The sequence below is a fragment of the Vidua macroura genome, chromosome 7 (assembly GCF_024509145.1).
Source record: "Vidua macroura isolate BioBank_ID:100142 chromosome 7, ASM2450914v1, whole genome shotgun sequence".
NCBI classification, from domain to species: Eukaryota; Metazoa; Chordata; class Aves; order Passeriformes; family Viduidae; genus Vidua; species Vidua macroura.
Genome location: NC_071577.1, coordinates 29,443,876 through 29,468,587, shown reverse-complemented (window position 1 = coordinate 29,468,587; position 24,712 = coordinate 29,443,876). Strand labels below are relative to the sequence as shown.

The 24,712-nt window shown below is 41.1% G+C and overlaps 1 protein-coding gene across 5 annotated transcripts; it reads left to right on the top strand.

Annotated features, from left to right (window-relative positions):
* Positions 1-112: 112 nt before the first annotated feature.
* On the top strand, positions 113-24,699 carry IQCB1 (IQ motif containing B1). Of its 5 annotated transcripts, none has more exons than XM_053982983.1 (15): positions 113-215; positions 509-738; positions 1,561-1,723; positions 3,384-3,513; positions 6,051-6,144; positions 7,197-7,296; positions 7,675-7,847; positions 10,488-10,600; positions 11,660-11,769; positions 16,436-16,578; positions 17,004-17,152; positions 17,606-17,734; positions 18,113-18,269; positions 19,320-19,549; positions 24,615-24,699. In XM_053982983.1, the coding sequence occupies exons 2-14, from the start codon at positions 645-647 to the stop codon at positions 19,547-19,549; spliced, it is 1,785 nt and encodes a 594-aa protein (XP_053838958.1). In that variant the 5' UTR covers positions 113-215; positions 509-644; the 3' UTR covers positions 24,615-24,699. The 5 variants fall into 5 exon arrangements, with proteins under 5 accessions (XP_053838958.1, XP_053838957.1, XP_053838959.1 ...); XM_053982982.1 differs by lacking the exon at positions 24,615-24,699 and adding an exon at positions 22,943-23,143; XM_053982984.1 differs by lacking the exon at positions 24,615-24,699 and adding an exon at positions 21,986-22,919.
* The last annotated feature ends 13 nt before the right edge of the window (positions 24,700-24,712 follow it).

The window sequence follows — 24,712 nt, the reverse complement described above, 5'->3', positions numbered from 1 at the left end:
GTTTCCGCCAGTGGGGTGTCGGAGGCGCCAGCCCGCACGCGGATATGCAAATGCACCCTCCTCCCTCAGGGGAGAGCGCTGATTGGCGGAGAGAGGCCGCGACCACACAGCTGTGAGGGGAGGGGGGCGTGGGGGAGCCGTCGCGTTGGAGACGGCGGGATCGGCGTTCCAATCCCCCCTCCCTCCCCCCGCAGTCGGGGAGCCCCCGCGCGGCGGTGAGAAGGGTCGGGGGTGCGTGTGGGTCCCCTCAGAGCGCCCCGAGGGGGCCCCGCGGCCTGGGGGCTTCGCGGCACCGGCGCCGCCGCTCCCGGGGACAGTGGGGGCACCAGGGTGACGCCGGTGGGAGAGGGCACCGCTCCCTCTGCCCTTTCCCCGGCTCTGGGTGAGGTGGGGCCGCGCTCAGGCTGCCCGGCCGAAGGTGCGCCCTGCCGGCAGAGCCGGTCCGGCAGACCGCGGCCTCAAGAGGGAGCGCGAGTGGGGCTTCCTCCATGTTTGTTTCCTTTCTCAGGGGGAATCCTGCGGCCCGAGGCTTCCAGCTGGTGGTGCAGGAGCTGGGGTGAAGTAGTGGCGTGAGGACCCCGCGCCTTAACGTGAAAAGGAAAGAGGCTGGAATCGATGGTGGTGTGCGCTTCTGGCTGTTCCCTATGGCAGCCACGGACCCCCAGGTCCTGGCCTTGGCTGCTCAGATCACTGAGAGCAGAGAACAGGACATCCCCCTGCTGCTGCTGAAGTTAAAGGGTAATTAATGCCGGTCCTAAAATAAAATTATGATCTGGTGAACTATGGCCAGTCCCTCTCCCGTCTACCTCCTTAAATACAGAAGGTTTTTCTGAAACTCTGTAAGGAAGGTTGATATGGCAGCTTTTCCTGAGAGTGGCGTTTGACTTGGCAAAAATAAGGAGGAGGAGTTGAGAAGCAAATGGATAGATTTTTTTTTTTTCTGCTTTTCAGCTGTCACCCTTATAATGTGGGCCCTTTCCCTGCTGATACAGGCAAGGATCATACACTTGGTCAAATCATTTCTCTCAGTGCTCTTTGGGCAGAAAGCCAGGGTAGTTGTCAGTATTCCGTTTTTAAATCTTAACATAGAAACAAAATCATGAGCTCCTGTGTGACTTCCCTGTCTTTCCTTCTGCTATACTGCCACTGCTCATAGGAATGGTTGAAACAGGTCAGGTCCTGTTCTAAATTGGGATGTAATTATAAGGAAGCTATGTGTTTCCCAGTGGTTGTGGTTTTATCTAGCCTAGGAAATTCATACAAATGGTTCATATCCCAGGTAATGTATGTTTTGCTACTAAATATGTAGAGAGAAAATGGAAACCTAAGTTTAGCTATCCTTACCAATTGTCATATTATCTTACAAATGAGTTGTAGCTGTAGCAGCAAAAATTGCTGACAAAATATTTGATGCTATTGTTAGCATTTTTACAATTACTTTAATCCTGGATCCTGGCTCTGTGTACATATACTCTTCTTACATTTTAGAAAAAGAAAAAAAAACTCTGCACATCAGAATCTTATGTTCCTCTTTGACTCTCTCCCACTTTCTTCCCACAGGAATTTTAAGCAATCCTTCCTTAGGATGTGAAGAATCAAATAAAATTAAGCAAGATATATATGATTATGGTCTTACTCAGTACTGCTTGCTGGTCCTTAAGCAAGACCACTCTCAGCTGCATGGAGCCTGGGCTACTGCTGCCCAGCTAGCAGAGATACTAAGGTAAAAAAAAAAAAAAAAAAAAGCTAAGAAGTTTTCTTCCAGTTTTCTTTCTGTCCTTTCATCTTGCTCTTTCTCTTTTCAAGCTGTAATACATTGGCTCCCATCCAGAACAAGGCTTGTTGTTCAGGAAAGGCCAGGGTTAAAGTGCAGGGAAACAGTCAAGAGCAGAGAGGTCAGGCATAGCCTAATTGGTCCTGTTTAATTCATTTGCATTGTGTTTCATTGAGCTGGGGGAACTGTATGGTGGGAACAGGGTTTGTGTTGGCTTTACCTTTTTTTGTGGACAGTACTCACCAGTGCAACAGTTCTTACCCAGTAATTATATAATTTTGATTTGTAGTAATTTAAAAATTGTTATTTTGTTTGCTTAGATTTCATCTTGCAAAGATCTTCAGCCTGATTGACTCACTGCTTGGCTTGACTATAGTTAAATATTTATTGAATATACCCATTTGAAGTATCTATTTACATTTTTAAATATAATAGACGACACAGTTCATACAGACTTGATAACCTGACCTAGTGATATTGTGAGAATGGCATTGTAAATAAGAAAAATTTAAACTCAAACCCCCAGTGATCCAATCTCAATTTTAAATGTCAGGAAAAATAATACATTTTGAAGTTTCCTCAAGTTTAGTTTTGGCTTAACTAGGGAGTAAAATTCGAAGGCATGAAGTAATTATGTGACTGTCTTTTATTTATGCTGTATCTGCAGTATGAATTTTTAATGCGAGGAATTTCAGTAAGGGATGCAAGAGTTATCACCAGAGTAGTGTGATACTTAAATCATCCCCTAAAAGCTGTTTCATTTGCAGAGAATACTGAAATTTATTTTAGCTCTAAAAATGTCCTTTTGTAGCTAGATGGCTCTCAGCTTCATGCCTAGAATTTGTTTTCCAAGGGCTTTGGTAGACAGCTTTATGTGTGTGCATTCCCAAAATGTTAATATAGCCTGGGTAAGATATCAGAAAGCAAAATTAATAAAAAGTCAGGAAGACTCTTTGTTGCACTGGTATCAGTGCAGAATTGAAACAACTTAGCAGTTGTAAAACATGCAGTTTCTTGTAAAAAGTCTTCCAGAAACAACTGACGTGTTGCAGTGAGTAAATTAAGAGAGTTTAGGTCTGAGGAACTGATTTCTAGCTCACATGCCTTCCTCAGTTTAAGAAAAGTTGTAGATAGGCTTGCTGAAGGTTTTGTGGTATATTTTAATACATATTTTCACTGCCTGATGTGCACCCCCTTCATCACCAGGCTTACTTTATCAGGTTTTTTTTTCTACCTTTCTATTTTTCCTTTTTTTTTCCTTCTTTATGACCATCAGGGCTCTTCCCTAGAATATGGAACAAGCCTGAACAGATTCTATGAAGCTAAAGGAGAAAGTGTGTTGGATATGTTTTTAACTGAGAAATGCCATAATAAGTAGTAATGTGGTCTCTAACCTGTGAGATGTTGCTCTTCCTTGGAGGCAGCCACCTTGGAGCCAGTCACAGCAGTGTTGTTGTTCAGAGGGAATTGTCCCATGCCACTGAAGCATTTCTCTGATGACGTGACATTCATTCAAAGTTGTTCAAACAGGCCTTTGACTATTCAGGTTGACTTTTTTCCCTTTTTTCTTTTTTCTTTTTTTGTTTTGTTTTGTTTTGCTCCATTTCAGTCATTGTTGTATAGGGCTAGAGGTGAAAGAAGATCCTGAGGAATTTTACAAGAAGTTTCTTCCTTCAGTTATAGACAGCCTGCTGGTTTTGGGAAAACGCTTGCAAGCACGATTTATCCGAGCAATCAAGGTATTTAAGTTTCATAGTTAAAAGAGCAGAGAACACCTGCAAACTTTCTGCATATTGGATAAGTAGGATATTATTCTAGGGACATGGTATTATGAAAATTTATTTTCCAGAAATTGCAGTAGCTTTTCTTATGCCTCCGAGCTCTGAAGCTGAAATCTGTCACTGTGCAGCATTTGTTCCATGGCTTGTGCAAAGCCACTGCAAAAAGCCCTACAAAAGATAGCATCCCAGTCACGGTAGTGTCTTAACTTTGCATATAATTAGTTCAGCCTTCATTATGACTTAGTTCTCACTCAGCTTTGTTCAGCTTTACCAAAAAATGGTTTAGGGAGTCCTAAAATTTTAAATCAGATTTGTTGAAGTTTGTTTTGTCATTCAATTCCTGCTGCATAATTGGCAAAAAATTTCCAAGAATGCTCACTGCTTCTGAACTTGCAAATGGAGAATGCCAAAGGCAGACTTAATGAATTTATAGATTTAAACACTTTCTCACATTTTCCTCCTTTTTTGCAATGAAGAAGGGTTTTGCTCAGTGAGGTTCCCTCATGCTTCTGGAGTATTTTGAGTTCTAGAATCAGAAGGAAAACTATCCCCAACAAAAAAAACCCCACAAGTAATTTAGATGACCATCTTCATAGATTCTGACAGTTTCTTTTAATATCCTCATTTCTTCATCCTACCTCATTTCTTGGGTCACTGGCTTCTTGTACTTAGCCAAAGTTTTCCTACAAAGTATTGTGATAGACACTACAGACAATCAATTCTCAGAAAGCATCAGTGCAATAACATAGTTTCTGTTAGTGCAGTACTTGAGAAGTGCATTTTGTGCATAACAAGAAAGCTTCCTAAATGACATCCCAGGAGACTCTTATCCACAATGTGTAATTTCCCCCATACTTTCTTATTATGTCTCAGTCTATATGCTACTTGAGTCATGCTTGTGGGCAGAGATTTCTTTTGAATGCAAAGGCAGTCTACATTATAATTAGTACTTTGGCTTTTAAACTGCATGGTCTCAGGGGTGACTGGGCACCCAGACTTGATGCTTGCTCAGTGGAATTTTGGAAATCCCACTCTACCAGTGGGGATTTGAAGTTTATTCTGCTCTCTTTTGCTTTTTGTACAAGTTTTTGAAGTCAAGGAAGTAGTGAAATAGCTTTCAGAAACTGCCATGTTGCCAAAACACAGAACAGATAATATTACAGTGTAACATATTACTGTTATTTTGTATCTCTCCTTGTCATTCTGGACCAAATACAAAGTCAAATCTTGACTGAGGGCTGGGGCTCCAGCAGGGATCTAGGAATAGGCTTCCCAGGGTTTCATTTGTGGAGGCTGAGTTAATGGGGGATGTATGACCGTGTGCTTTGTAACATTTGTCAGCAATGTGGTACTGTCAAAAACCCTTTTGCTGTTCCACACACCAAGATTCCAGATTTCCAGTAGTCTGTGGCTCACACTTGGAATACAGACTGGAATGTGCATCCATATGTGCATTCACATGTTAAAACCTGAATTTCTACTGGTCATAGAGGAGCACTGGAGCACCTCTGCAGTGAAGAAAAGCTGAGAGAGATGGGGTTGTTCAGCGTGAAGAAAAGTCTCTGAGGAGAACTTATATCACCTCCCAGTACCTAAAGGGGCTACAAGAAAGATGGAGAGGGACTTTTTACAAGGGCATGTAGTGACAAGATAAGGGGTGATGGCTGTACACTGAAAGAGGGAGGTTTAAATTAGGTATTGGGAAGAAATTCTATGCTGTTAGGGTGGTAAAATACTGGGACAGGCTGCATAGAGAAGCTGTGGATGCTCCTGTGGAAGCATTGGAGGCCAGGTTCCATGAAGCTCTGAGAAATCTGGTCTGAAGGTGTCCCAGCCCATGGCAGCGGGGCTGGAACAAGATGGACTTTAGGTCCTTTCCTACCATTCTATGATTGATTCTATGTTTTTTTTCCAGTCCAGTGCTATCACAGGCAAGCACATGATGTAGTCTGTTTGGCAAACAGATCAAATTTCACCTTTATAGTGGTTTGGTGTTTGCTCCCACACTTCCAACTAGGAGGTGCTTCTGAAGCTTCACCATACCAGTTATCAGGAACCCTTTCCATTTTGACTGTGTCCTTGGCCACTTTGTACTTTTTTTTTACTTTCCCCCTCTTCTTTAAAGCAATATATTTCCCACTTAGTGCATTAAATCTGTGATGCATATTTGCTGAGCTATTATTTGTCTTATCCCTCCAATGCTATCAAAAATTTTTAAGGAGTAAACAAGATATCTCTCTCCTTGTGATTTTTTTTTCCCAAATGGATGCTTTTATTTTTTTAGTATCTTCAGATCTTCTTGATTGATCTCTGACCTCAAAAGTTTCATAAGTTGGGTTTTTTAACTGGTTTCTACAGTTTTGCCAACTTCATTTGGAAATTTGGTGGAGTTTGGTCGCCAAATTCCTGAGGCATACAAACCCTCCCATGACATCAAGATGATGTCCTTAATGAAGTTACATACACATGTTTTTACCTACTTCTCTCTTGTTTAGGATAAAGAAAAACAAGACTTTTTACACTGGTTCCAAATAGTAACTGATGCCATCTGCTGGCTGTTCGGTGGGCATATTCAACTAGCAGCATGTGGTAAGGGAAATGACAACCCACACAACTCCTGAACTTTTATTTATGTCAACTACAAGTATCAAAATTTACTCTTAAGCTAATCTCCACCTAGTCTTCTAAACTGGAGTAGATGTTAAATCAGTCTCTTTTAGTAGTCAGCTCAACAGCAATATCTAAAATGGTAAATATCCACTAAAGGGAAATACTCAAGAGTTCCCCTTCTAATCTTTCAGATATGAATATTTAAAGTGTCATTCTATAATTTCTCTTTTTAAGTCTATACCTTCTAAAAATCAGGTTGTTGGGTTTTTTTTTTTTCCCAATAAAAGACAATGGATCTTTTCCTGTGTGTGATTAAAATATGGAGAAGTTTGACCAGAGTACATTGCTAGCCCTGATAAGTAGATAGATTTGGGAGACAGATTTCTGAAGTTTTTGTCATGACAAGAAATTTTACAAACATCTAACAAACTTCACTATATATTTCTGACCAAAATAAGCTTTCATTTAAACTGATGCTAATCACACTGATTCTGCAAAGCAGAATTTGGTTTTGTTTCTAGTATTAGACAAAAACCTAAGGATCATAAGATGTGTAACTAAAAACACACGTGGTCAGCAAAATTACTGAATACGTAGCCAGTGAAACACTGGGATAAAAAAGATGGTGCTTTAATGACATCAGTGGACTTGCATTAAATAATCTGGGGTAACAAACTGTCAAGGTTGAGGTCCTTAACTTTTTTGGATATTGTTGCCCCAGTGTTAATTCCACTGTTGTTATAAGAAAAGGGTACTGTTGTAACATAAAGGGGTTTAAAGCTTTCATTCCCTTGCAACATCAGTGCCGGAGGGATGTCTAAAGGCAGAAAAAACAAGATTCAGCATGTTTTTTGGAGGTTGAAGTAGTTTAGTTATCCCAGTAAGTTTCAGTGTAAGAATTATAAATGAGGAAGTTTGTTCCAGAGACAGTGTCTGGTTTTACTTGCTATGACTTATTTGGTTTATGGTATTTTCAAGTCTGGTTCTGATTGCATGGTTTCTTGTTTGCTTGTTTTTGGTTTTCTTTGCAGCACTACAAAATGATCGCTTCCTGCAGTTGTTAATAACAGATGATGTTGAAACAGCAATTATAATGATGTCTGTGTTACACAGTATTTTGAGGATCAATAGGTTGGTTGTTTTTGTGTCATTATTTTTCTTAATAATAAATATTAAAGGTTGTTCATTACTGCTTGGTAAAATAACATATTTTCATATGCGAGCATTGTTGTGTTTTATTGTTTGGGTTTTTTTTTCCCTATTCTTTGTAGTAGAAATTGAAAACATTAAAAAGCTGGGTTTTGAATCTTCTTAAATTGAGGGAGTGGTAACTGGTTGATTGAAACAGTAGTACTGTCTGGATCATATTCCTGGTCCAGCTAGCTGGGCATCTTGGCTTGCTGTATACAGCCTGACATAGCTAAAAATAAGTCACTGTTTAAAAGAACATTTTTTTCAATGAACACTTCTGTCCCACTCACCTTTTTTTTTCCTTTATTCTTTTTAAAGTTCTGTCTTGCTTCAAGTTGAAGAAGAAGCCCTTCACTCTGTTTTGGATGAACTTGTTTATAAGCTTTCCTCTACCACCAATCCTGCTGTAGGAAGTGCTGCCACAAAACTGCTGTTGTTAGTGGCAAAATCTTGCAAACAGCTTGTGCAGTTATTCACAGCTCGCTACAAAGGTTTGTAAACATGCATGGGACTGATGACTGAGCCTCCTCTTACATCCCCTGTGAAAATAAAAAGACAGAGTTTTCCCATTGTGGTTCAATAACTCTGTAGTACGGGTGGAAACTGCAGTGCCATGTTGCTTTGTCGGTTTTCCCCCTTCTGTTCATTTTCATTGCAGTTTAAGGTACTGCACCTCTTTGTTTCCTAGATTTATTTTCTTCTGTGTACTGAGCACTCTGCATGTGGCAACTTGTCTTTTAAAGTTGTTGATTGTCACTTCCAACCTGATGGGCTTTTGCTTCTTTCTGTTTCCCTGTGCAGGTTGGCTATTGAGGGATCCACTGGCAGGATGCCTGTACTGCCACAGTCACAGAGCCCTGTGTCACATCTACCATAGTGCTAAGGCTCACTAATCCAGAGCATGAAAGTTTTAGAGTGACCTGGTGACCCTGGCTGTTGCAGGTCTGATAGGGGGGCTGATAGGGCCCCCTATCATCTGATAGGGGGCTGTTTAGTTATCTAGGAGCTGACTGTCTTTTGATATACAAGGAATTGGAATGAACTCTTTCCAAGAATTCATGAAATTAATTTATCATTTTGTCTTGATGCCTTTATATGATAAGGCTGAGTATGTGTATAATTTGTTCTATGTGTATAATTTATTAATTCCTCAATGAGGTGTCCCATTTAATGTTTCTGTCTCTAACATAGCAGGAAGCTCCAGGAAACTCCTTTGTACTCTATCATGCCCATGGAGACTAAGGAACAGGCATAATGTTTGCCATGTCTTTTATGTTCTGGATGTTATTGTGGGTCAAAACTACTTGTGAGCAGCCTCAGTCCTTTGAGGACAAAGACAGTAAAAAGAAGAAATGCAAGGCAAAATGTCCAATTCCCATTTTTTGCACTTGTGCTGACTACTTATTATACAGTATCAGCCAGATAGATTTCTGGACCAGATGAAAAGCTTTGCCACCCTTTTGCCTACAGAATGAGAGGAGGGATTCCTTGTATTGTGGAATTAAGTATAATGTGCTTAAGTCTGGTATCACATTGTGGGTTCTTGGGAAGCTGCTTTGATGGTCTGATCATCCTGGCTGTAGAATGCTCACTTGTTTGAAGTTGTGTAGATCTCCATCAAAGGATGCTTTATTTTGCTCTAGAATCACAGTATGCCACTTGTCTCTCTTCTCTCTCTTCTTCATCTCTCTCCTGTACATATTTCCTCTTTCCACTAAGAAAAGAAAAAAAATTGTGGGTGTTTGGGGTTTTTTTTGTTTGTTTTTGTTTTTGATTTAGGGTTTTTGCTTATTTTTGTTTTTGTTTGTTTGTTTTGAGTTAGAATCCTTCTGTTAGTTTTAATTTGGGCTTTGAAATCCTTTAGAGACTTTGAGGAATAAAAGCAACAGAGAAAGCATTACAGCATTTCCACCATCTGGCCATCTCACTGAAGTCCCTTGGCTTCACAGTGGCTCAGAGCTGTTGGCAGTGTGAGGTGCTTTGGTGTGAGCTTTGCTGGTGTAGGCAGGCTGCTGGAGGTAAGGGCATCTCGAAGACCAGCATAGTCCCTGTGTCACATTTCCTGGAGGGCCTGGCCTTTTGTCCTGCATGGGTTGACACATCTGTGAGGCACACTGGAGGTACTCCCTGTCAGTAGCCAAAAGGAGCATATGGCTGTGTAGTCTGTACAGAGACTGGCAAGTGCTTGTGTCAGACCCACAGCACTTTTGTGAGGGAGCTCTCTTGTCTAGCCTGGCTCCCTGCTTTTGCAGGGCTCAGGCAGCCTTGGGGCACCCATTTGGAGTCCTGCCTGTCTCTCCTGAAGTGTTTAACTGTCATTGTTTTTCTAAAATGGTGCACACGGTGCCACAGAGGTGCCATTTCTGTGTGCTCCAGATCCTGTAAGTACATGTGAGTGTTGTGTTGGAGTTGCCCAGTGTATGAATATGTTTATGGACAATGATTTGAAGATGGAAAAGTTACTTGAATGCGCAGTTCTTCAGGAGGCAAACACACACATACTTCCTGCCCTCCTTCCTCTTCCCTCCAATTCCCTGCAGAGCCCTTAGGCTCTGGGATTTGTCTGATACAAACATTTTAGCACACTAAAATGTTGCATAAGGAGTGTGTGTGTTGTGGAGGGAGCACAAGGGTGCTTTTTAGCTACTGCAAACCCAAAAAGCTTTTTTGTCTCATGGATTGGATGCACGTGTACTCACAGTTAAATGATGCTATGCAGATAAGACATCAAACGATTCCAGTTGGATATAAATAAATTTTATTACGAAAAATATGAAAAGAGTGTTAACAACACCCAGCACTTGGGTGGTGCTTTGAATTCTTTTTAGCACCTTACAATGACTTACTGATAAGACACTGAAAGTACATTGGCAATTTGACTGTCAGTGATATAAACACAATGTTGACTTGGACATACAAAATCACTGGATAATACTTCTTTGTAATAGTTGGAGCACTAGACATGCTTTGATAAGATTATGCATTGACACTCAAAGATGGTTGATGGTCTTCAGCTCTCACACTTCTTCGCTCATAGAATCAGATTTGATTTGTTGATTCGCAGTTTGTTACTTTGAAAGCCTGAAAGGAAAAATTCACATTACTGAATTAGCTTCTTTTCTTTCTCTTAGGATTAAAAGGGCTTTTAAGCAAACAGTGGACTGGCAAAGGATTTGACAGGGAGGTCAATCAACTCTTGGACCTGCTGTATTTGGAACAATCCAGTGGAAAAGGAGAAATACAGGTGATTAAGTTTAATGTGACTTTCAGATGTGAAATCCTATTTACATGTGATTTGTGTATGTTTAGAAGGTATTTACTATATCACTTTGTAGACACTTTTGAAAACCTGTGTTATTATTTCACTATGGTAATTAATTTTTAATTGCCTTTTTGAAATTATTTTATTGTGTTTTTTTAAAACATAAGAAATTGCTCAGTCATTAAAATACAGGACTGTGACTCGAGAGATTGGCTTTCTGTACAGATTCACCATAGATTTCAATATAACCATAGGGGGAAAATAATTAATTTTTTTGCTATCAGATTAAAATAACTGCATCTGTTTTTCTCACATCAGTGTTACAAATTTAGATCCTTGAATTCTAGGCAGCATTTACATAGAATTAAGTCATATACAAAAAATGTGCACTAAGAACACCACCTGGACTGTGTCCCCAATGAAAGAGACAATGTATGTTTCATAAGCATCTTAAAAAAAATTTACATGCAGGTTTTTCAGAGACAATACTTCAATGAAAATCACTTATGTTTGCAGAGACCTGCTTTCATCTTCAACAGAGCTGGGTGTCTTGTGATTCAGTTTGTTTGTGGGGTTTTTAAAAAATCCATTTAAGAACAGAATAGATTTTTTTTCATGTTTGCATTTCAGTGACTTCTGATCATACTGCAAATGTAACATTTTTCCTGCTGCTCTTTCTCCAAACTTGTCTTTCTGTCCTCTCTAGTGTAGGCATTTTGATTGAATTACCATTTGAAATACCAAGTGCTTCAGGTGTTTAAAATTTAAATTTCTCATATTGATTTTATATATATATTTGTGCTGTAGATTCATTTGTTTATCACAGACAGCATCAATACAGGTGACCAGATTAGCTGCTTTTGGGGCAAGTGTGGAGTTCATGATAATAACCGTTTCATAAGACCTTAAATTCTCCAATTTAAGGCGTTTGAAAACTGATGGGGTTTGGCCAAATGTTGAGATGGTCCAATTATGCAAGCAGTAAATAAAGTGTTTTTATATGCATAGAAAATATTCTACCAACTGTTTTATTAATTTCAGAAGCAGCATGAAGCAGCTTGTATAATCCAGGCAGCATGGCGGGGATTTCAGACAAGGAAAAGGCTGAAAAAGCTACCCCAAGCAGTGATCACTTTACAGAGAAGCTTCAGGTAAACAGTATGACTTTGTGAAAAACAGTAAAGAATAGGATCTAGTACAATGGTTTGAGTTGGGCTGGGTTTTTTCAAGTGACAAAGGAAGAGGAAAAATTCAGGTCATGTAATTCAGTGTCCTGTTTGAAGTAGGCTCCGCCTCAAAATGGCATCTGGATGCTCAGGGCCACATCCAGTTTTAGAGGTCTCCAAGGATGGAGATCCTACCATCTGACTTGATCCCTTTCCTTGTGCTGGATGATTTGCCTTCTGAAGAATTCTTTCATTACAGGCAGTGGGAATTTCCTTGTTGCACTCTTTATCACCGCCTCTTGTCCTTTTTCTGAGCACCCCCATGAGTCTGGCTGTGTCTGCTCTCTAACACTTCTTTAGGTAGTGAGACAGATTTTTGCTTCTTTTAGGCTAAACACACCTTGTCTGTCCTTATATATCCTACATTCCATGGCCATAATTGTCTCTCTGTTTGGATGGTCTCTATCCCTCCCATTTGTCAACATTGCTCTTCCATTGGGGGTCCCAGTAGAGTGTGACCAATGCTCCAGGTGTGCCAAGTAAAGCCAAATAATCTTCCAACTAAGCTGTAGCCTTTGTTCCTGCAAGGGCTGCTACTGTCTTGTGTCCAGCCTGTCCCCTCTTTTCATTGGAGTTGATGTCCAGGTAATTGGTGCCCAGCCTGTGCTGGTTCATGAGGTTATTTAGTACCAGCTGTGGAATTTACCATTGGAACTTCATGTGGTTTTTATTGAACCATTTTCTGTGTTTATGGAGATTTCTCTGCGTGTCAGCCCTGCCTTGCATGGGAGGCTGTGATGACAGCCTTGCTGAAGTCAAGGAAAATGACATCCACTGCTTTCCGCTCATCCACAGAGCCAGTCATCACAGAATGCAATCAAGCTGCTCAAATGTGATTTGCCTGTGATAAATCTATGCTGGCTATCCCCATTCACCTTCCTGTCCTTCCTGGATATAGCTTCCCTGAGAATTTGTTCCCATGTCCCAGGCCCTAAGTTTGGGTTGACCAAGTGTTCCTTCTTCTTGAAGATGCCTTTTTCCAGCTGTTATTTCTTAAACATAAAGGTAATGTAATGACAATGTGAGCCTGTTCACTATAGATTTTTTTTTTAGTAGAAACATCCAAACAATGTGTTTTATCAGCAGTACCAAACTGCCACTTCTGGTGCCAAAAGCTTCAACTGTACCTTTCCAATCTGCCAGACTTCACCATGAAAAAAAACTTACTTCTGCGGTGCTTTCATGTTTCTGTAAAAATTTGTGGCATATGGAAAACTGAAAGTGTGGCATGGGATTCCACTAATAGCACTAGAAGATGATGTACTGGTGGTAGGACAGATAACTGGTTAACAGTTAACTTGACACAGAATTGCTCTGTAAATTACATTGGAGCTGTAGTGAAGCTTCCACATGCCAGAGTGCTGCAGAAACCAAGGCCCAGAGTGCTTGGCCCATAGTGCCAGTGTAGTGTTTGCAAGACCTTGTTCTTCATTAATTTTTAAATCTTTGGCTCTCAGAAGCAGAGTTACTTCAGTGACCTAGAAATAGTATCCTCTGTCTTGGAGCAGCAGAGAAGAAGGAAGCTATGTAAATAATGCTCATCTCACTTGAATTAGATTGCAGCAGTAATGTTAGCATGTGTTAGGCTAACTGTTTTGAGAAATTTGGTTTGAATTTAACATAGGTTAAGGGATTAATATCAAGTTTAGACTCCACAGCAAGTTTTTTCAAACTTTTTTTTGCGCATGGATCATTACTGTGTCAAAAGTAGATCTTATAAATCACTGTCAAATCACATTGCATTGTGACCAAAGTAATACAAAGCAAACAACTATGCTTTATTGTCTAGACTGGCCTTAAGAGGATACTGGACTATCTAAGGTGTAATTTTTAAATTCTGAAAGATTTGCAGTGACATCCTTGTCACTCCTTTTTACTCCACCATGCACTTGAAGCCAATATTCCTTCCCTCATAAGGCACCTTGCAAGCCTGCAAGCTAAACTTATAGCCCAGAAAATTTGGATGATGGGCTAAGATGGAAAAGCAGCAGGAAAGGATGATGAGACTATCAGCAATCACCAAGCTGCTTGACTCCCTGTGTCATAGTTTCAATATTGTAAGCATTAGTGTGTGCCTTTTAAATAGCTCTAAAGTAATTTAAATGGACTTTTGAAAGTGTTTGTTTAATATTGAGAGGAATGGAAACTTATAAATGTCCTTACAGCTGTGTGTGTTCATGTCTCACTCAGTCCCAGTGTACTGAGCAAATACAGTAACTGTACAGTGCCAGTGTTGGTTTTCTTCTGTCTACCTCAAAACATTACACTGAAAAATAGTGTTTGAGAGCTTCAGAAGAGCTTTTAAGACGACTTTTTAATTTTTAGCTGTCAGGTTCTGGTTATGGTCACAGATTTATTTTAGAACAAGTGTGGTTAAATAGTGCCGAGATTGAAACTCCAAACTTTGATCACCTGCAGCTGCAGAGAAAGATCTTAAACTTTGCAAGTTATAAACTTTTGAAACTGTGGTTTCAGAAATAACTCCTCAGTGAATGTTAAAGCCTGTAGTCTCTCCTTGAAGCTATTGCATAGCTAATTGTAGGACATTTTAAATGGCAATAATTTTTATTAATAATGCATCAAAAATGAAGCCATTTTACATTTCTAAAGAGACGACCAGAGGGAGGCTGCTTTGTGCCATGAACTGCAGAAGGAAGCTTGGATCTTACTATGTGTATGTTTTACTTTAGTTCAGAGGCAGTTCCCTGTCACAGTGTGGTCTTGTGCAAGCAAATATATCTTATCATTAGGAGAAACAGAGGATGAATGTGTTTTGCAGACTACATAGGAAAGGATCAGTATTAAAGAATCATTTAAATACCTGACTGATGCTCTTGGTTTCACAGATGTGCATCTGAGAAGTTCATGAAACATTTTTGTAGTTTTCAACTTAGTGAAGCTGATAAAAATTGATGGGCAAAATATTAAAAGTTTTATCAAGAAAATGTGAACAAAAGTCTTGTTTGATCCTGTGACTTCATTTGTCTTAGAAATATAATATTTGGATTAAAAATATTAATTACCTACATTAAAAATGTAAAAATGTACAGCTCTAATTTGTAGAAATGTGTGGGCTGAAAACCTTTAGTTTCCTTGAAACCATTCTGATATAATCACATGTAACATGCTCTGTCTCTGTAGGTAGGTGTGTGGGCACACCTCAAGTCTGCATTACAGTTGTAAAAGGATTATGGTCTGTCAGATTGTGGTGGAGGCTTTTTTATCTGTTGAGGTCAGATCTTTAAATCCAGAGCATCTCTTTTACACAACAGTTTCCATCCCAATCTCTCCCAAACCAGTTTTAGAGACTAAAGGGAAGGTATGGTTGGTGGAAAAATTATAGCTCAATTTATACTAGTGATGGGAAACACAAATCGCTCATTAGTACTGTGAGTCTAAAGGCATGTGCCATGCAGCAATAGCAGAATTAGCTGGACATTAGATCTAGTCTGTGGACATTTTCCTCCTCTGGCATCCCTTATACCTCTGCTTTGTCCATTGGTTGGTTTTCTTTCCTAGTGCTTAAAGCACTTCTTTCACTGTCCCCAGAAAATTGCTAGAGGAGAGCAGAACTCTGGGCTTTGGGCCCAGTGAGGGTACTCAGGTCCTGAGTGGGGAAGTGATTTTGCTGCAGTAGGAGCAGAGAAGTTCCACTGTTACCTTGTTTTGGGCTAAAGTTGTACATTCTCATCTTAAGCTGCTAACAAGGTTGGGTTCATGGGGATGAGAAGGGGCAGTGAAGGGACAGGGAGCTTTAGCTCACACCTCCTCATGCTTCACTGAGACCACAACCAAGTGGTCTCAGTAATTATTAGTATCAATACATCAGTATATTAAGTATTTTATGTTAGTCTCTATATTGATATATTGCTGTGTATTTCATTGATGTACATGTTGTTATTAGCTTTAAATACTCCAGGGCCAGTTGCAGAGTTTTCAGCTGTCTCATCTGTGAAGCTTCTGCTGCAGGTTTTTCAGTGCACAGCAGGGCAACATCCTAATATCAAATCTAGAACAGGAAGAATTTGCAAGAAAATTCTTTCCTAGTGTTCTCTAACAAAGTTGATGGACCAAATGTGTCAGTCTGTATTTCCTGGAGAAAAAGAAATTAAGAAGTGAGGCTTGGCAGCCAACATTCTGATCTACTCTTGCAGTCAGTACAAGAATAATTGTATGTATTGTGGGAAGCAGGTGCCATGCATGCTGTTGGATGAACTGGAAAAGGTGGATACTGGAGCAGATGGCTAATGTTGCTTTACCTCTTGAGCAGATGATGGAATCAAAATTTTTGTTCCAGTTCATTCTGGCTGTGAATGTCCCACATGATGCATCATTCCCTTCAGAGTCCTTAGAACTTTATACTTTGATTTCATAGAGTGGTTCAGAGTTTTTCGTGGCTGTAGATAGTATGGTAATTAGTTTGCAGAAGACTTCTCATTGCTTGGTGTCATTCTGCAGCCAACAGCTGACATAGCAGATTGTTTTGTGGATTTTCTTTCTCAATGCTGGACCACTTAACACAAAGAAAAGGAGAGATACTTTAAAGAAATGTACAGCTTTAGGTAATTGTTAATGTATTTGTGTATTGCAGAGCTAAACGGGAACAGGAGCTGCAGCATTTAACAAAACAGAAGGAAGATGAAGCTCTAAAACTGCAAATGCAACTTCAGAGACAGAGGGCCATGAGACTCTTCCATGAACGACAGCTGACCTTACTGGAAGTTGTCCATGCCAGTATGATTTATATTAAACTATAGCAGAAGATTAAAATGTCTGGGTGTCTTTAGGAACAATTTCCCCAAATCTATTTCCCAATCTTGCATGTCTATTTTCACTGTAGTCTTACTGTCTCTTCTCCTGACCCAATTATCTGAAAGAGAATGTGCTAATTCCCCTAGGGCACAGTAAGTACTGATCAAGATCTGGTGCCTTCAAAATGGTGCAGGAGAAAGGGAGAGACATTTTTCTTGTGTTACAAAGCTCCATTGCTTTGATCTGCAAGACCTCACCCACAGCCAGGACACCTTGGGGAAAGAGGGGCTTTTAACTGAGAGCACCCAAGTTTTTTTGGTACTCTCTAGCTTGAGGATTAACAATGTAAATTGTTAAGAGAACCTAACCTGCAGTCTTCTAACTGTGGATTTTTGTTACCTTTGTAGGCCAGGTGAATAAATACATGCAGGAAATGGAGGAGAAATCAGCATTAACTATCCAGAGATTCTGGCGAGGGTGTAGAGCAAGAAGAATTTTTCATCAGCAAAAACAATCTCTTAAGGAGTATAAAGCAGCTGTTATTATTCAAAGAGCAGTAAGTATTTATACTTTGTTCTAACAGTAGATAGGAATGAGTGGATTATTGTGAAGCCCCATAAAACTCTGTGTATTCTCTTACTGTCAATGTAGCCATAATTTATTAAAAATTACTTGGGGGTGATAGTCTAGAGCCACAAGTTGCTTTAAAGGGTTAAACCTCGTATAGGCTACAAAGCCTAATACAGTCTTGCAACTAAAATATAAAAGCTGCTTCTTTGAAACTCAGGATTGGAATGTCACTATACTACAGATGAGTCACTAACTTACTATGAGTGTTGTTACTATTTAGTGTTCATGCTGACCTTGTATGTTGTCTTTTCAACATCCTGGCTGCATTTAGGCTTTAACAGATGCAGCACTGAAACACTTTCACTGATTGTTTACAAACAAAGTGGGAAGACAAACTTCCTCTCTGTGATTGTCATATTCTCATATGTTCCTTACAAAGGCTTGTAAATTCCTGGAGAAACGAAGAAGGAGGAGACCTCTTTCTCCTTGGAAAGAACCCAAGGGACTGACTGATGAGCAGAGACTAGCTTTGCAGCAGAAGGTGGATGACTACATCAAATTGCATCCGGTCTGTTTCTTAGTCATTTCATAATTTGCATTAATGATGCAACATAAAATACTGTAGGGATGAAATATATTCAGCTTCATAAATTATGATCAAGATAATCCATTTGAGGTATGTATGTATTAACCCTGCTTGTTTGACAGCAAGGTGCTAGGATATTGGGGATTTTAACCATTAATCTAATAAAAAGTGTCAAAGCAAACTGTAATTGGAAAATTTATATACATGATGATGGATAATTTTGAAGAGAGTTGCAGAGGAAGCAAAATTACAAAGTTAACAATTCGGAACAGCATTTGCATTCCTTGTTTAGACATTATTCTGCCCCCAGAAGTTTTAAAATAACCAGCTCCTAATGGTAACAAACTTACTTTCCTCCAGGCTTCCCAAATGACAGAAGAAATGAGTAAAGAATTGCATATGCAGGCTCAGGCAAAGCTGGCACAGTTCCTGTTGAGGAACAGGCTGGATCAGAGAGCAGCGCAGCGGAGAGAGGCTTTGCTGGCTCAGATCAACACCGATGTGGAACTGCTAATGAGTATGTGACTGCTCTGCTCATGGCTTTGATTACCATTTGGATTAAACCAATTTAGAAAGAAACTGACATATCTTTCTTCCTTTGCTATATGCCTTATCTTGAGATCCAGGCTTTGTTAGAGATTATCCAAGTGCTGCTGTAAGTTAAAGATAAACACTTGTTTTCAAGGAGCATCTTATTCTTCTGCTGAAAGTCTCTGTCTGATATGTTCACAAGAAAAGCAATAGCCCTGTAACAGGCATTAGAATTTCTTAAAAAGGGGGTATCATACAACCTACTCACCCACATTTGTTTTCTCGTGTTGTGAGTAAGCTGCTGGTTAAAACACTCTCACCCCTTCCAGATGAAGGGGGAAATCTTTGAGCTGCGATTTCCATGTTTTCTGTTTCTCTGGCCTGGCTTTAAGTGAAACAGAATTCACTACTGTGCTATCTTAATTCCAGACAAGTGGCTGCATGAAAAAGCAAGAGTAGCAAACTGCAGCCACCAGAGAGCACCCAAGCTGGGCAGAATTCAGCAAGTTACTGAATTCCATTAGTCTGTCATGTGCTGTGTCACTGCAGCTCATCACTCCCTGAGCAGGCAAATCAGCAACACACTTACAGTGTGCTGGGTCATCCAAGGAGGGAAACCGCAAGGCTGCTGCACCAGAGCAGTGGAAACACCAAGCTGATGTCACCCTGCACCAGGAGCACTGATCCACAGCAGTGACCAGGAGATCCTCTGAGGTTATACTTCCACAAGAAGTCATTTTGGTGGATACCACCACTGCACCTGAAAGAAGTAGTCCATCTTTCCCCTTTCTTCTTTCTACTCCATTATGTATTTCTTTTTTTCTTTTTTCAGATTATCCTTTATTTGGATTGCCTCTCCAACCAGATTTATGATTTATCATGTAGTCGTAAAATTGCAATGCCAGCACAGGGAAAGGAGTGGCCTAGGACAGTGGGAAGTGGGAGGGTAGTGTTCCTCTTTTTTTTTTTTTTTTTTTTTTTAATATTTATAAAACCACAAACAAAATACAGAAAACTCTTCTCCTTGTTCTTGCAGATGCTCCAGGTTTGGCAGAGACTACAGAAAAAGATTTTGGTGCCTTTATGAGTCGATCAATCCCTGTAGCTACCAAGGCAAGACAAGCCCACAACACTATGCTAAAATACACTCGTTGGCCATGGTGGAAGAAGCTTGGAGATGAGTTTATGGAGGATGATGTAATTCCTGACGATGCTATAAACACAGAACTGGAAACTCTCTTTATTGGAGGAAGGAAATCCTTTTAGGTAACAATCAGAAGAATTTCATATTCAACCAGACTCATAACTAGTACTATGCAGTCACTTGTGTATGTTTTTAAGGAAGGAAAACATTTGAAAAAGACCAAGGCCTTATTTTAGTGCATTTTACTTAGTAATAATCCCTTCCTGTACATCAAGAGTTGGATCCTATTGATTGTGCTGTTGCAAATAGGATTTAAATACTGTAATTGTAAATGAAGGTATTTTATAATTTGTATAACTTTAAAAGTGAGTTTAAATAAGTTTTAAGTAAAAGTAAGTTTTAGCCAAAAGTAACCTTTGGCTTTTCAGTTCTTATTCACACTGGGATGCATAAAGAATCTGGCCATTGTAAAAGCCTGGGATTTTATAGCAAACCATTTTATCAGGTGATGTGCTTTGAAATAAATGTGTCCAGAACAAACTAAGACACCAATAGGAAATCATGCAAATGTGAGGAAGGCTGGGTGCTTTCTGTGTATTTTTCCCAGACTATCTGTCCTTGCTTCCACCCTCTGTAGGTTTCCTTTTGTTTGAGTTTGTCCAGGAGCTCTTTGCTCATCCATGAAGGCTTCCTGGTGGTTTTGCCTGACTTCCTTTTTGTTAGGATGCATTGCTCCTGAGCTTGGAGAAGGTGGTTCTTGAGTATTAACTAGCTTTCTTGGGCCCTCCAGGGCTTTATCCCAGGCTACTCCACCAAGCAGGACCCTGAAGAAGCTCTGCTCTCCTGAAGCCCGGGGTAGTGAGCTTGCTGTGCACCCTCCTTGCCACCCTCAAAGTCCACCATTCCATGGTTGCTGCAGCCAAGGCTGCCCTTGGGTTTCACATTCCCCACCAGCCCCTCCTTGTAGATGAGGACAAGGTCCAGCATTGCACCTCTCCTTGTTGGTTCCTCTGTGTCTTGGAGAAGGAAGTAATCAGCAGTGCATTCTGGGAACCTCCTGAATTGCCTGTCCCCTCTGTGCTGTCCCTCTAAGAGGTATTGGGGTGGTTGAAGTCCCCCATAAAGACCAGGATTTGTGAATGTGAGGCTGTTCCTATCTGTCTGTGGAGGATGTTATCAGCTCCATCTTCCTGTTCAGGCAGTCTGAAGCAGACCTCTACTATAATGTCACCAGTCCTGCCCTCCCTTTAATCCTGACCCATAAACTCTCAGCCAATGTGACCATCTGGACCATCAGCTGTGTCTTCTTAAACCGTGCTTCATGATGAAGTTGCTTCATCCAGAAAGATCTCCAGCACTGGGTCTCTGCAGTCACTATGACCTGGAGCACCCACAACCAAGAGCTGAAGGATGCTGCCTACTGATGTGTCTCAAACAAGAATTTGAGACTGTGCTAATGGCATATCTAACTGTGCTATTTTTCAGGTGAAAGGCCAGAGTCTTAAAACTTAGATCTTGCCTCAGTGCAAAGGAGGAAAAAGTGCAGGGTTTTCTGCTGGTTGTATGTGGGCAGCAGTATTGGTTCAGCATGTTTGTTTTCCATTCTCTCTGGAAGGCTTTGAGTTTTAATTTTAGTGGAGACGAATGGAAAACAAATAAATAGAAACAGTGGGTGGAAGACCAAGCCCATTCAGATGCAGCCAATACATGGAAATTAATAACTGGATGGCTGCCAGGGGGAAGAGCTGTGCTCTATGTTAACTTTTTTTCACAGAACTGTGATTTGGAATGCACCGAATTGGCTCACAATTCCTTTCTTGGACAGTTAACTGATGGAACAATCCATTAAGTATTTTCTAGGGCACTTGCAGATGTCTGTTGAGCTACATATTATTCTGCACAGCTCTGCTGTGTTAGTCTTGAGCCATGCCCATAACAAAAGAGGTGCCCTACAACTACAAGAGCAGAGGGTCTGGGTGCAGTCACCAAGTGCTCCAGGGGATGGAAGCTATCCCTCAGCAGCCAAGCTTTGGCACTGGAAATGGCCCAGCATCTCTGGATGAACTGCAGCAAGCCAGCTTTTCCCTTCTAAATACCTGAGTCCTCTGTGCACATCATGGTCCCCTCAGCCATGCAGCCTCTGGCCCAAACTATTTTGATACAGAAACCTGTGCTCTTACATTTATTCCTAATCACCCTTATCCTAACAGCTCCTTGGTGCAGGGAGATAGTCACAAAAGGGCTTTGCTGAATGTATCCCACATAAAGAGCTGAGCCCCAATGGTCAGTGTTTTAGTAAGTGAATTAGAGAGCTATCTTCCCAAAATGCCATTTATTGTAATAGCCTCTGTCACTTGCTGCCAGTGGAATGGATAATGAACTCCCCCTTTGGAATATGCAATTTGCTAAATCATGGGGGTTTTCAAGTCAGCAGAGAACCTAGTGGAAGATGCTGTTTTGCTGGAGGAATTCAAGTTGCTGGTCCAGCAGCACAAATTCCTCTGCCCCAACACAGCCCTGATAAAAATGTTTTTTTTTTACTTTGTGCTTGTCACCAGGAGATTGTGGTCACATCCATTTTACAGACCAGGGAAACTGAGGCAAGAGAGCCATGAGGGAACATGCCTATGGCTGTAAATAGCTGTATCACCTGTCACTTGTTTTCCTGTTACTGTCCCAAGCAGAGCAAGCCAGAAAGGGACCACATGCTGGGATGGAGCTGGGAGATGTTCTTGGATACCAATTACTGTTCAGGGCCAGTTCAGAGCCTGGGCTCAGTAAAAGAGATTCCTAACCTCCTCTGATGCCTGCTTGGCTCACAGTGGGAGGAATTTGGCATAGTTTGACTCCTCCTCTTTTCAAGTCTTCCTGCACCATGTGCTGGACATGTTGCTGGCATTTTATTTCATTGCAGCTCCTTCTGGAATAAAATACTCTTGCCTTAATAATGGGAACAGATATAGAGAGCTGAACAGAAGCCACCTCCAGCTTGCTACCAAGTGAACAGTCCTGTCTGGTTTAAACAATTACCCAAAAAAAGACTGTAGGAGAGGCCATGAGCTGCAATGGTGCAGTCCTACTCCTGCTTTCCTGTTTGCCACAGACCACAGGCATGCCCAGAAAGCCAGGAGATGTTACTTGAGCATAAACCTATGGCATGGGTCGTTCAGCCAGGCAGGAAAAAGGGGCAGAGTTTAGCCATACCCAGCAGGTCTGGACTGTGCCCCTTTGGGTAGCAATCAGGCTTGACTTGGCAGGCTGAAGACAGACCCTGATCACCCAGAGGAATTCTGGGGGTGCTCTCCACACTGGTGGGGTAACATTCCTGGGGGGTACCTGTGACAAGGAAAGGGCAGAGGTGGAGCCCAACCTGTGAAGGCAGTGGTGCTCAGGTCATTAAATATTGATGCTGTCTAAGCTGGCCTGTGGGGGCAATTGAGCTGAATTGCAGGTTTCTGTTGCTGTGATAAATTGGGCCAATTTGTCATGTGGTTTTGTTTCTTCCCTCCCTTAAGTAAAGCTATACAGGAGCATTATTGCTATGGCTTCAGCAGCAGCAAACAATCTGGAAAACAAAATCCTCTGGTGGATATGGATAAAATGGGAACAATGGCAACTGTTCTTCTGCCAAAGGCACCACCAAAGTCATGGAGCTGGAAGAAGACAGCAAAAATAACAAAACAAATAAAACATTACTCAGCCCTTTCAGAGACAGAGACAAAGTAGTGTCCTCTGCTAGCTCCTGCAATTGAGGAAAATTCCTGTTTATGCAGACAGATGCTTTTTTTTTAGCTTTAGCTGTACTGGACTCTGCAAACAACAGGATGTCCATCTCCAGCAGAGACATGGGCATACACTCGAGACTGTGCTGCTAAATCCAAGGGCATCTTCTGGCCTTTCAGGCTGGCTGTAACAGGAGCTCTGAGCTGAGGACAAGAGATAACCCTGATGCTATTTCACCCCTCGCCTCTGAGTCTTCTACTGCTCATTTCCATGGGAGCAGAATCTGGTACAAACATCTGCTCTCCACTGCAGAGTATCACATATATCGAGTACAAGGAGAGACAAAAGCTTTCTCTGAGTAGCGGAATCTGGTCTATTTATAAATTAGCACACAACAGAAAAGGAAGCAGCTCATTGCAGGGGGAGCTGCAAAGACCATCACAATAGGTCTCCAAGTTCTCCTTATCATCCTTCTTTACAGCACAATAACACCAGGTCATCCTCCAAGCGTCCTTGTGTCCAGTCAAAAACCCTTTAAGAAGGAGATTGTTCACTGACATGAGCAATATATGGGCCCAGATTGGCCAAGGGGAACTAAAGGACAGCTGCCTCCTGTCCCCTCTCCCCTGCTCTCCCTGAAGGCAGGGCTGGGTTTACCCCAGGTACCTTCTTGGCACAGAATGGCAAAGTCTGGCAGATGAAGACCAAGGACAGGACACCACAGCTCTGGCAGTTTTTCCCAGTTGTGCCAGAGAACATCTCTGTAACCTTGAGCACATTCTGTCTCTGTCTTTTCCTCTGACACATGAGGCTTGCTGAAGAGGTTTTATTTGTAATTTAAAAGTGGAGGATGCCCTGAGCCCAGTGCCCCTGAAATCCCTTTCTACTAAGGTTAAATAGGAGTTTGAGAGACCCCAGAAAGAAAAAAAAAAAAAATTGTATAATCAGGTGTTAAACACACAGAAAGAGTTCAGGGTTGCTATGCCATTTATTTCTCTCCACAATCAACTTTTCTCTGCAGAATTTAGTTCTCTAATTAACATCCTCAAACAGAAACAATGCCTTTACTTAGGCTGAATCACTTAACAAACCTCATGACTGTGAGCGATTCTGATCAGGGACCCTCCTTTTAACATGTCTCACCAGTCCAGAACCTGCCTGTTCAGAACGAGATGAACACAAGCACACACGTACAATTGTGGTAACAAGACCCAGCTCAGTCTAGCATTATATGATAGAGCCAATGAACTGTGGTACTTAATTCTAGAAACAATCAACATAACTATTAATTTGTCAAGTTCTTACTGACTGAAAAGGGAAGAGGTTCAAGCTGTCATGGTTATCCCTAAAATGAATGGTAAAGTAAATTCAGGATACAATTCGTTCCTATGCCCAGGAACAGAGATAAACGGAGGCGTTACCACTGCCTTGGCTTTATTCTCACAGCAGCTCCCCTCTTTCCAGAGAGACTGCCCGTCACGTGTAGAGCCTGTGGCGGCTGATGCAGGAAGACAGTCAGGAGAGTCACCAGAGCCGTGCTTGCTGTAGGACAAAAGAACGTG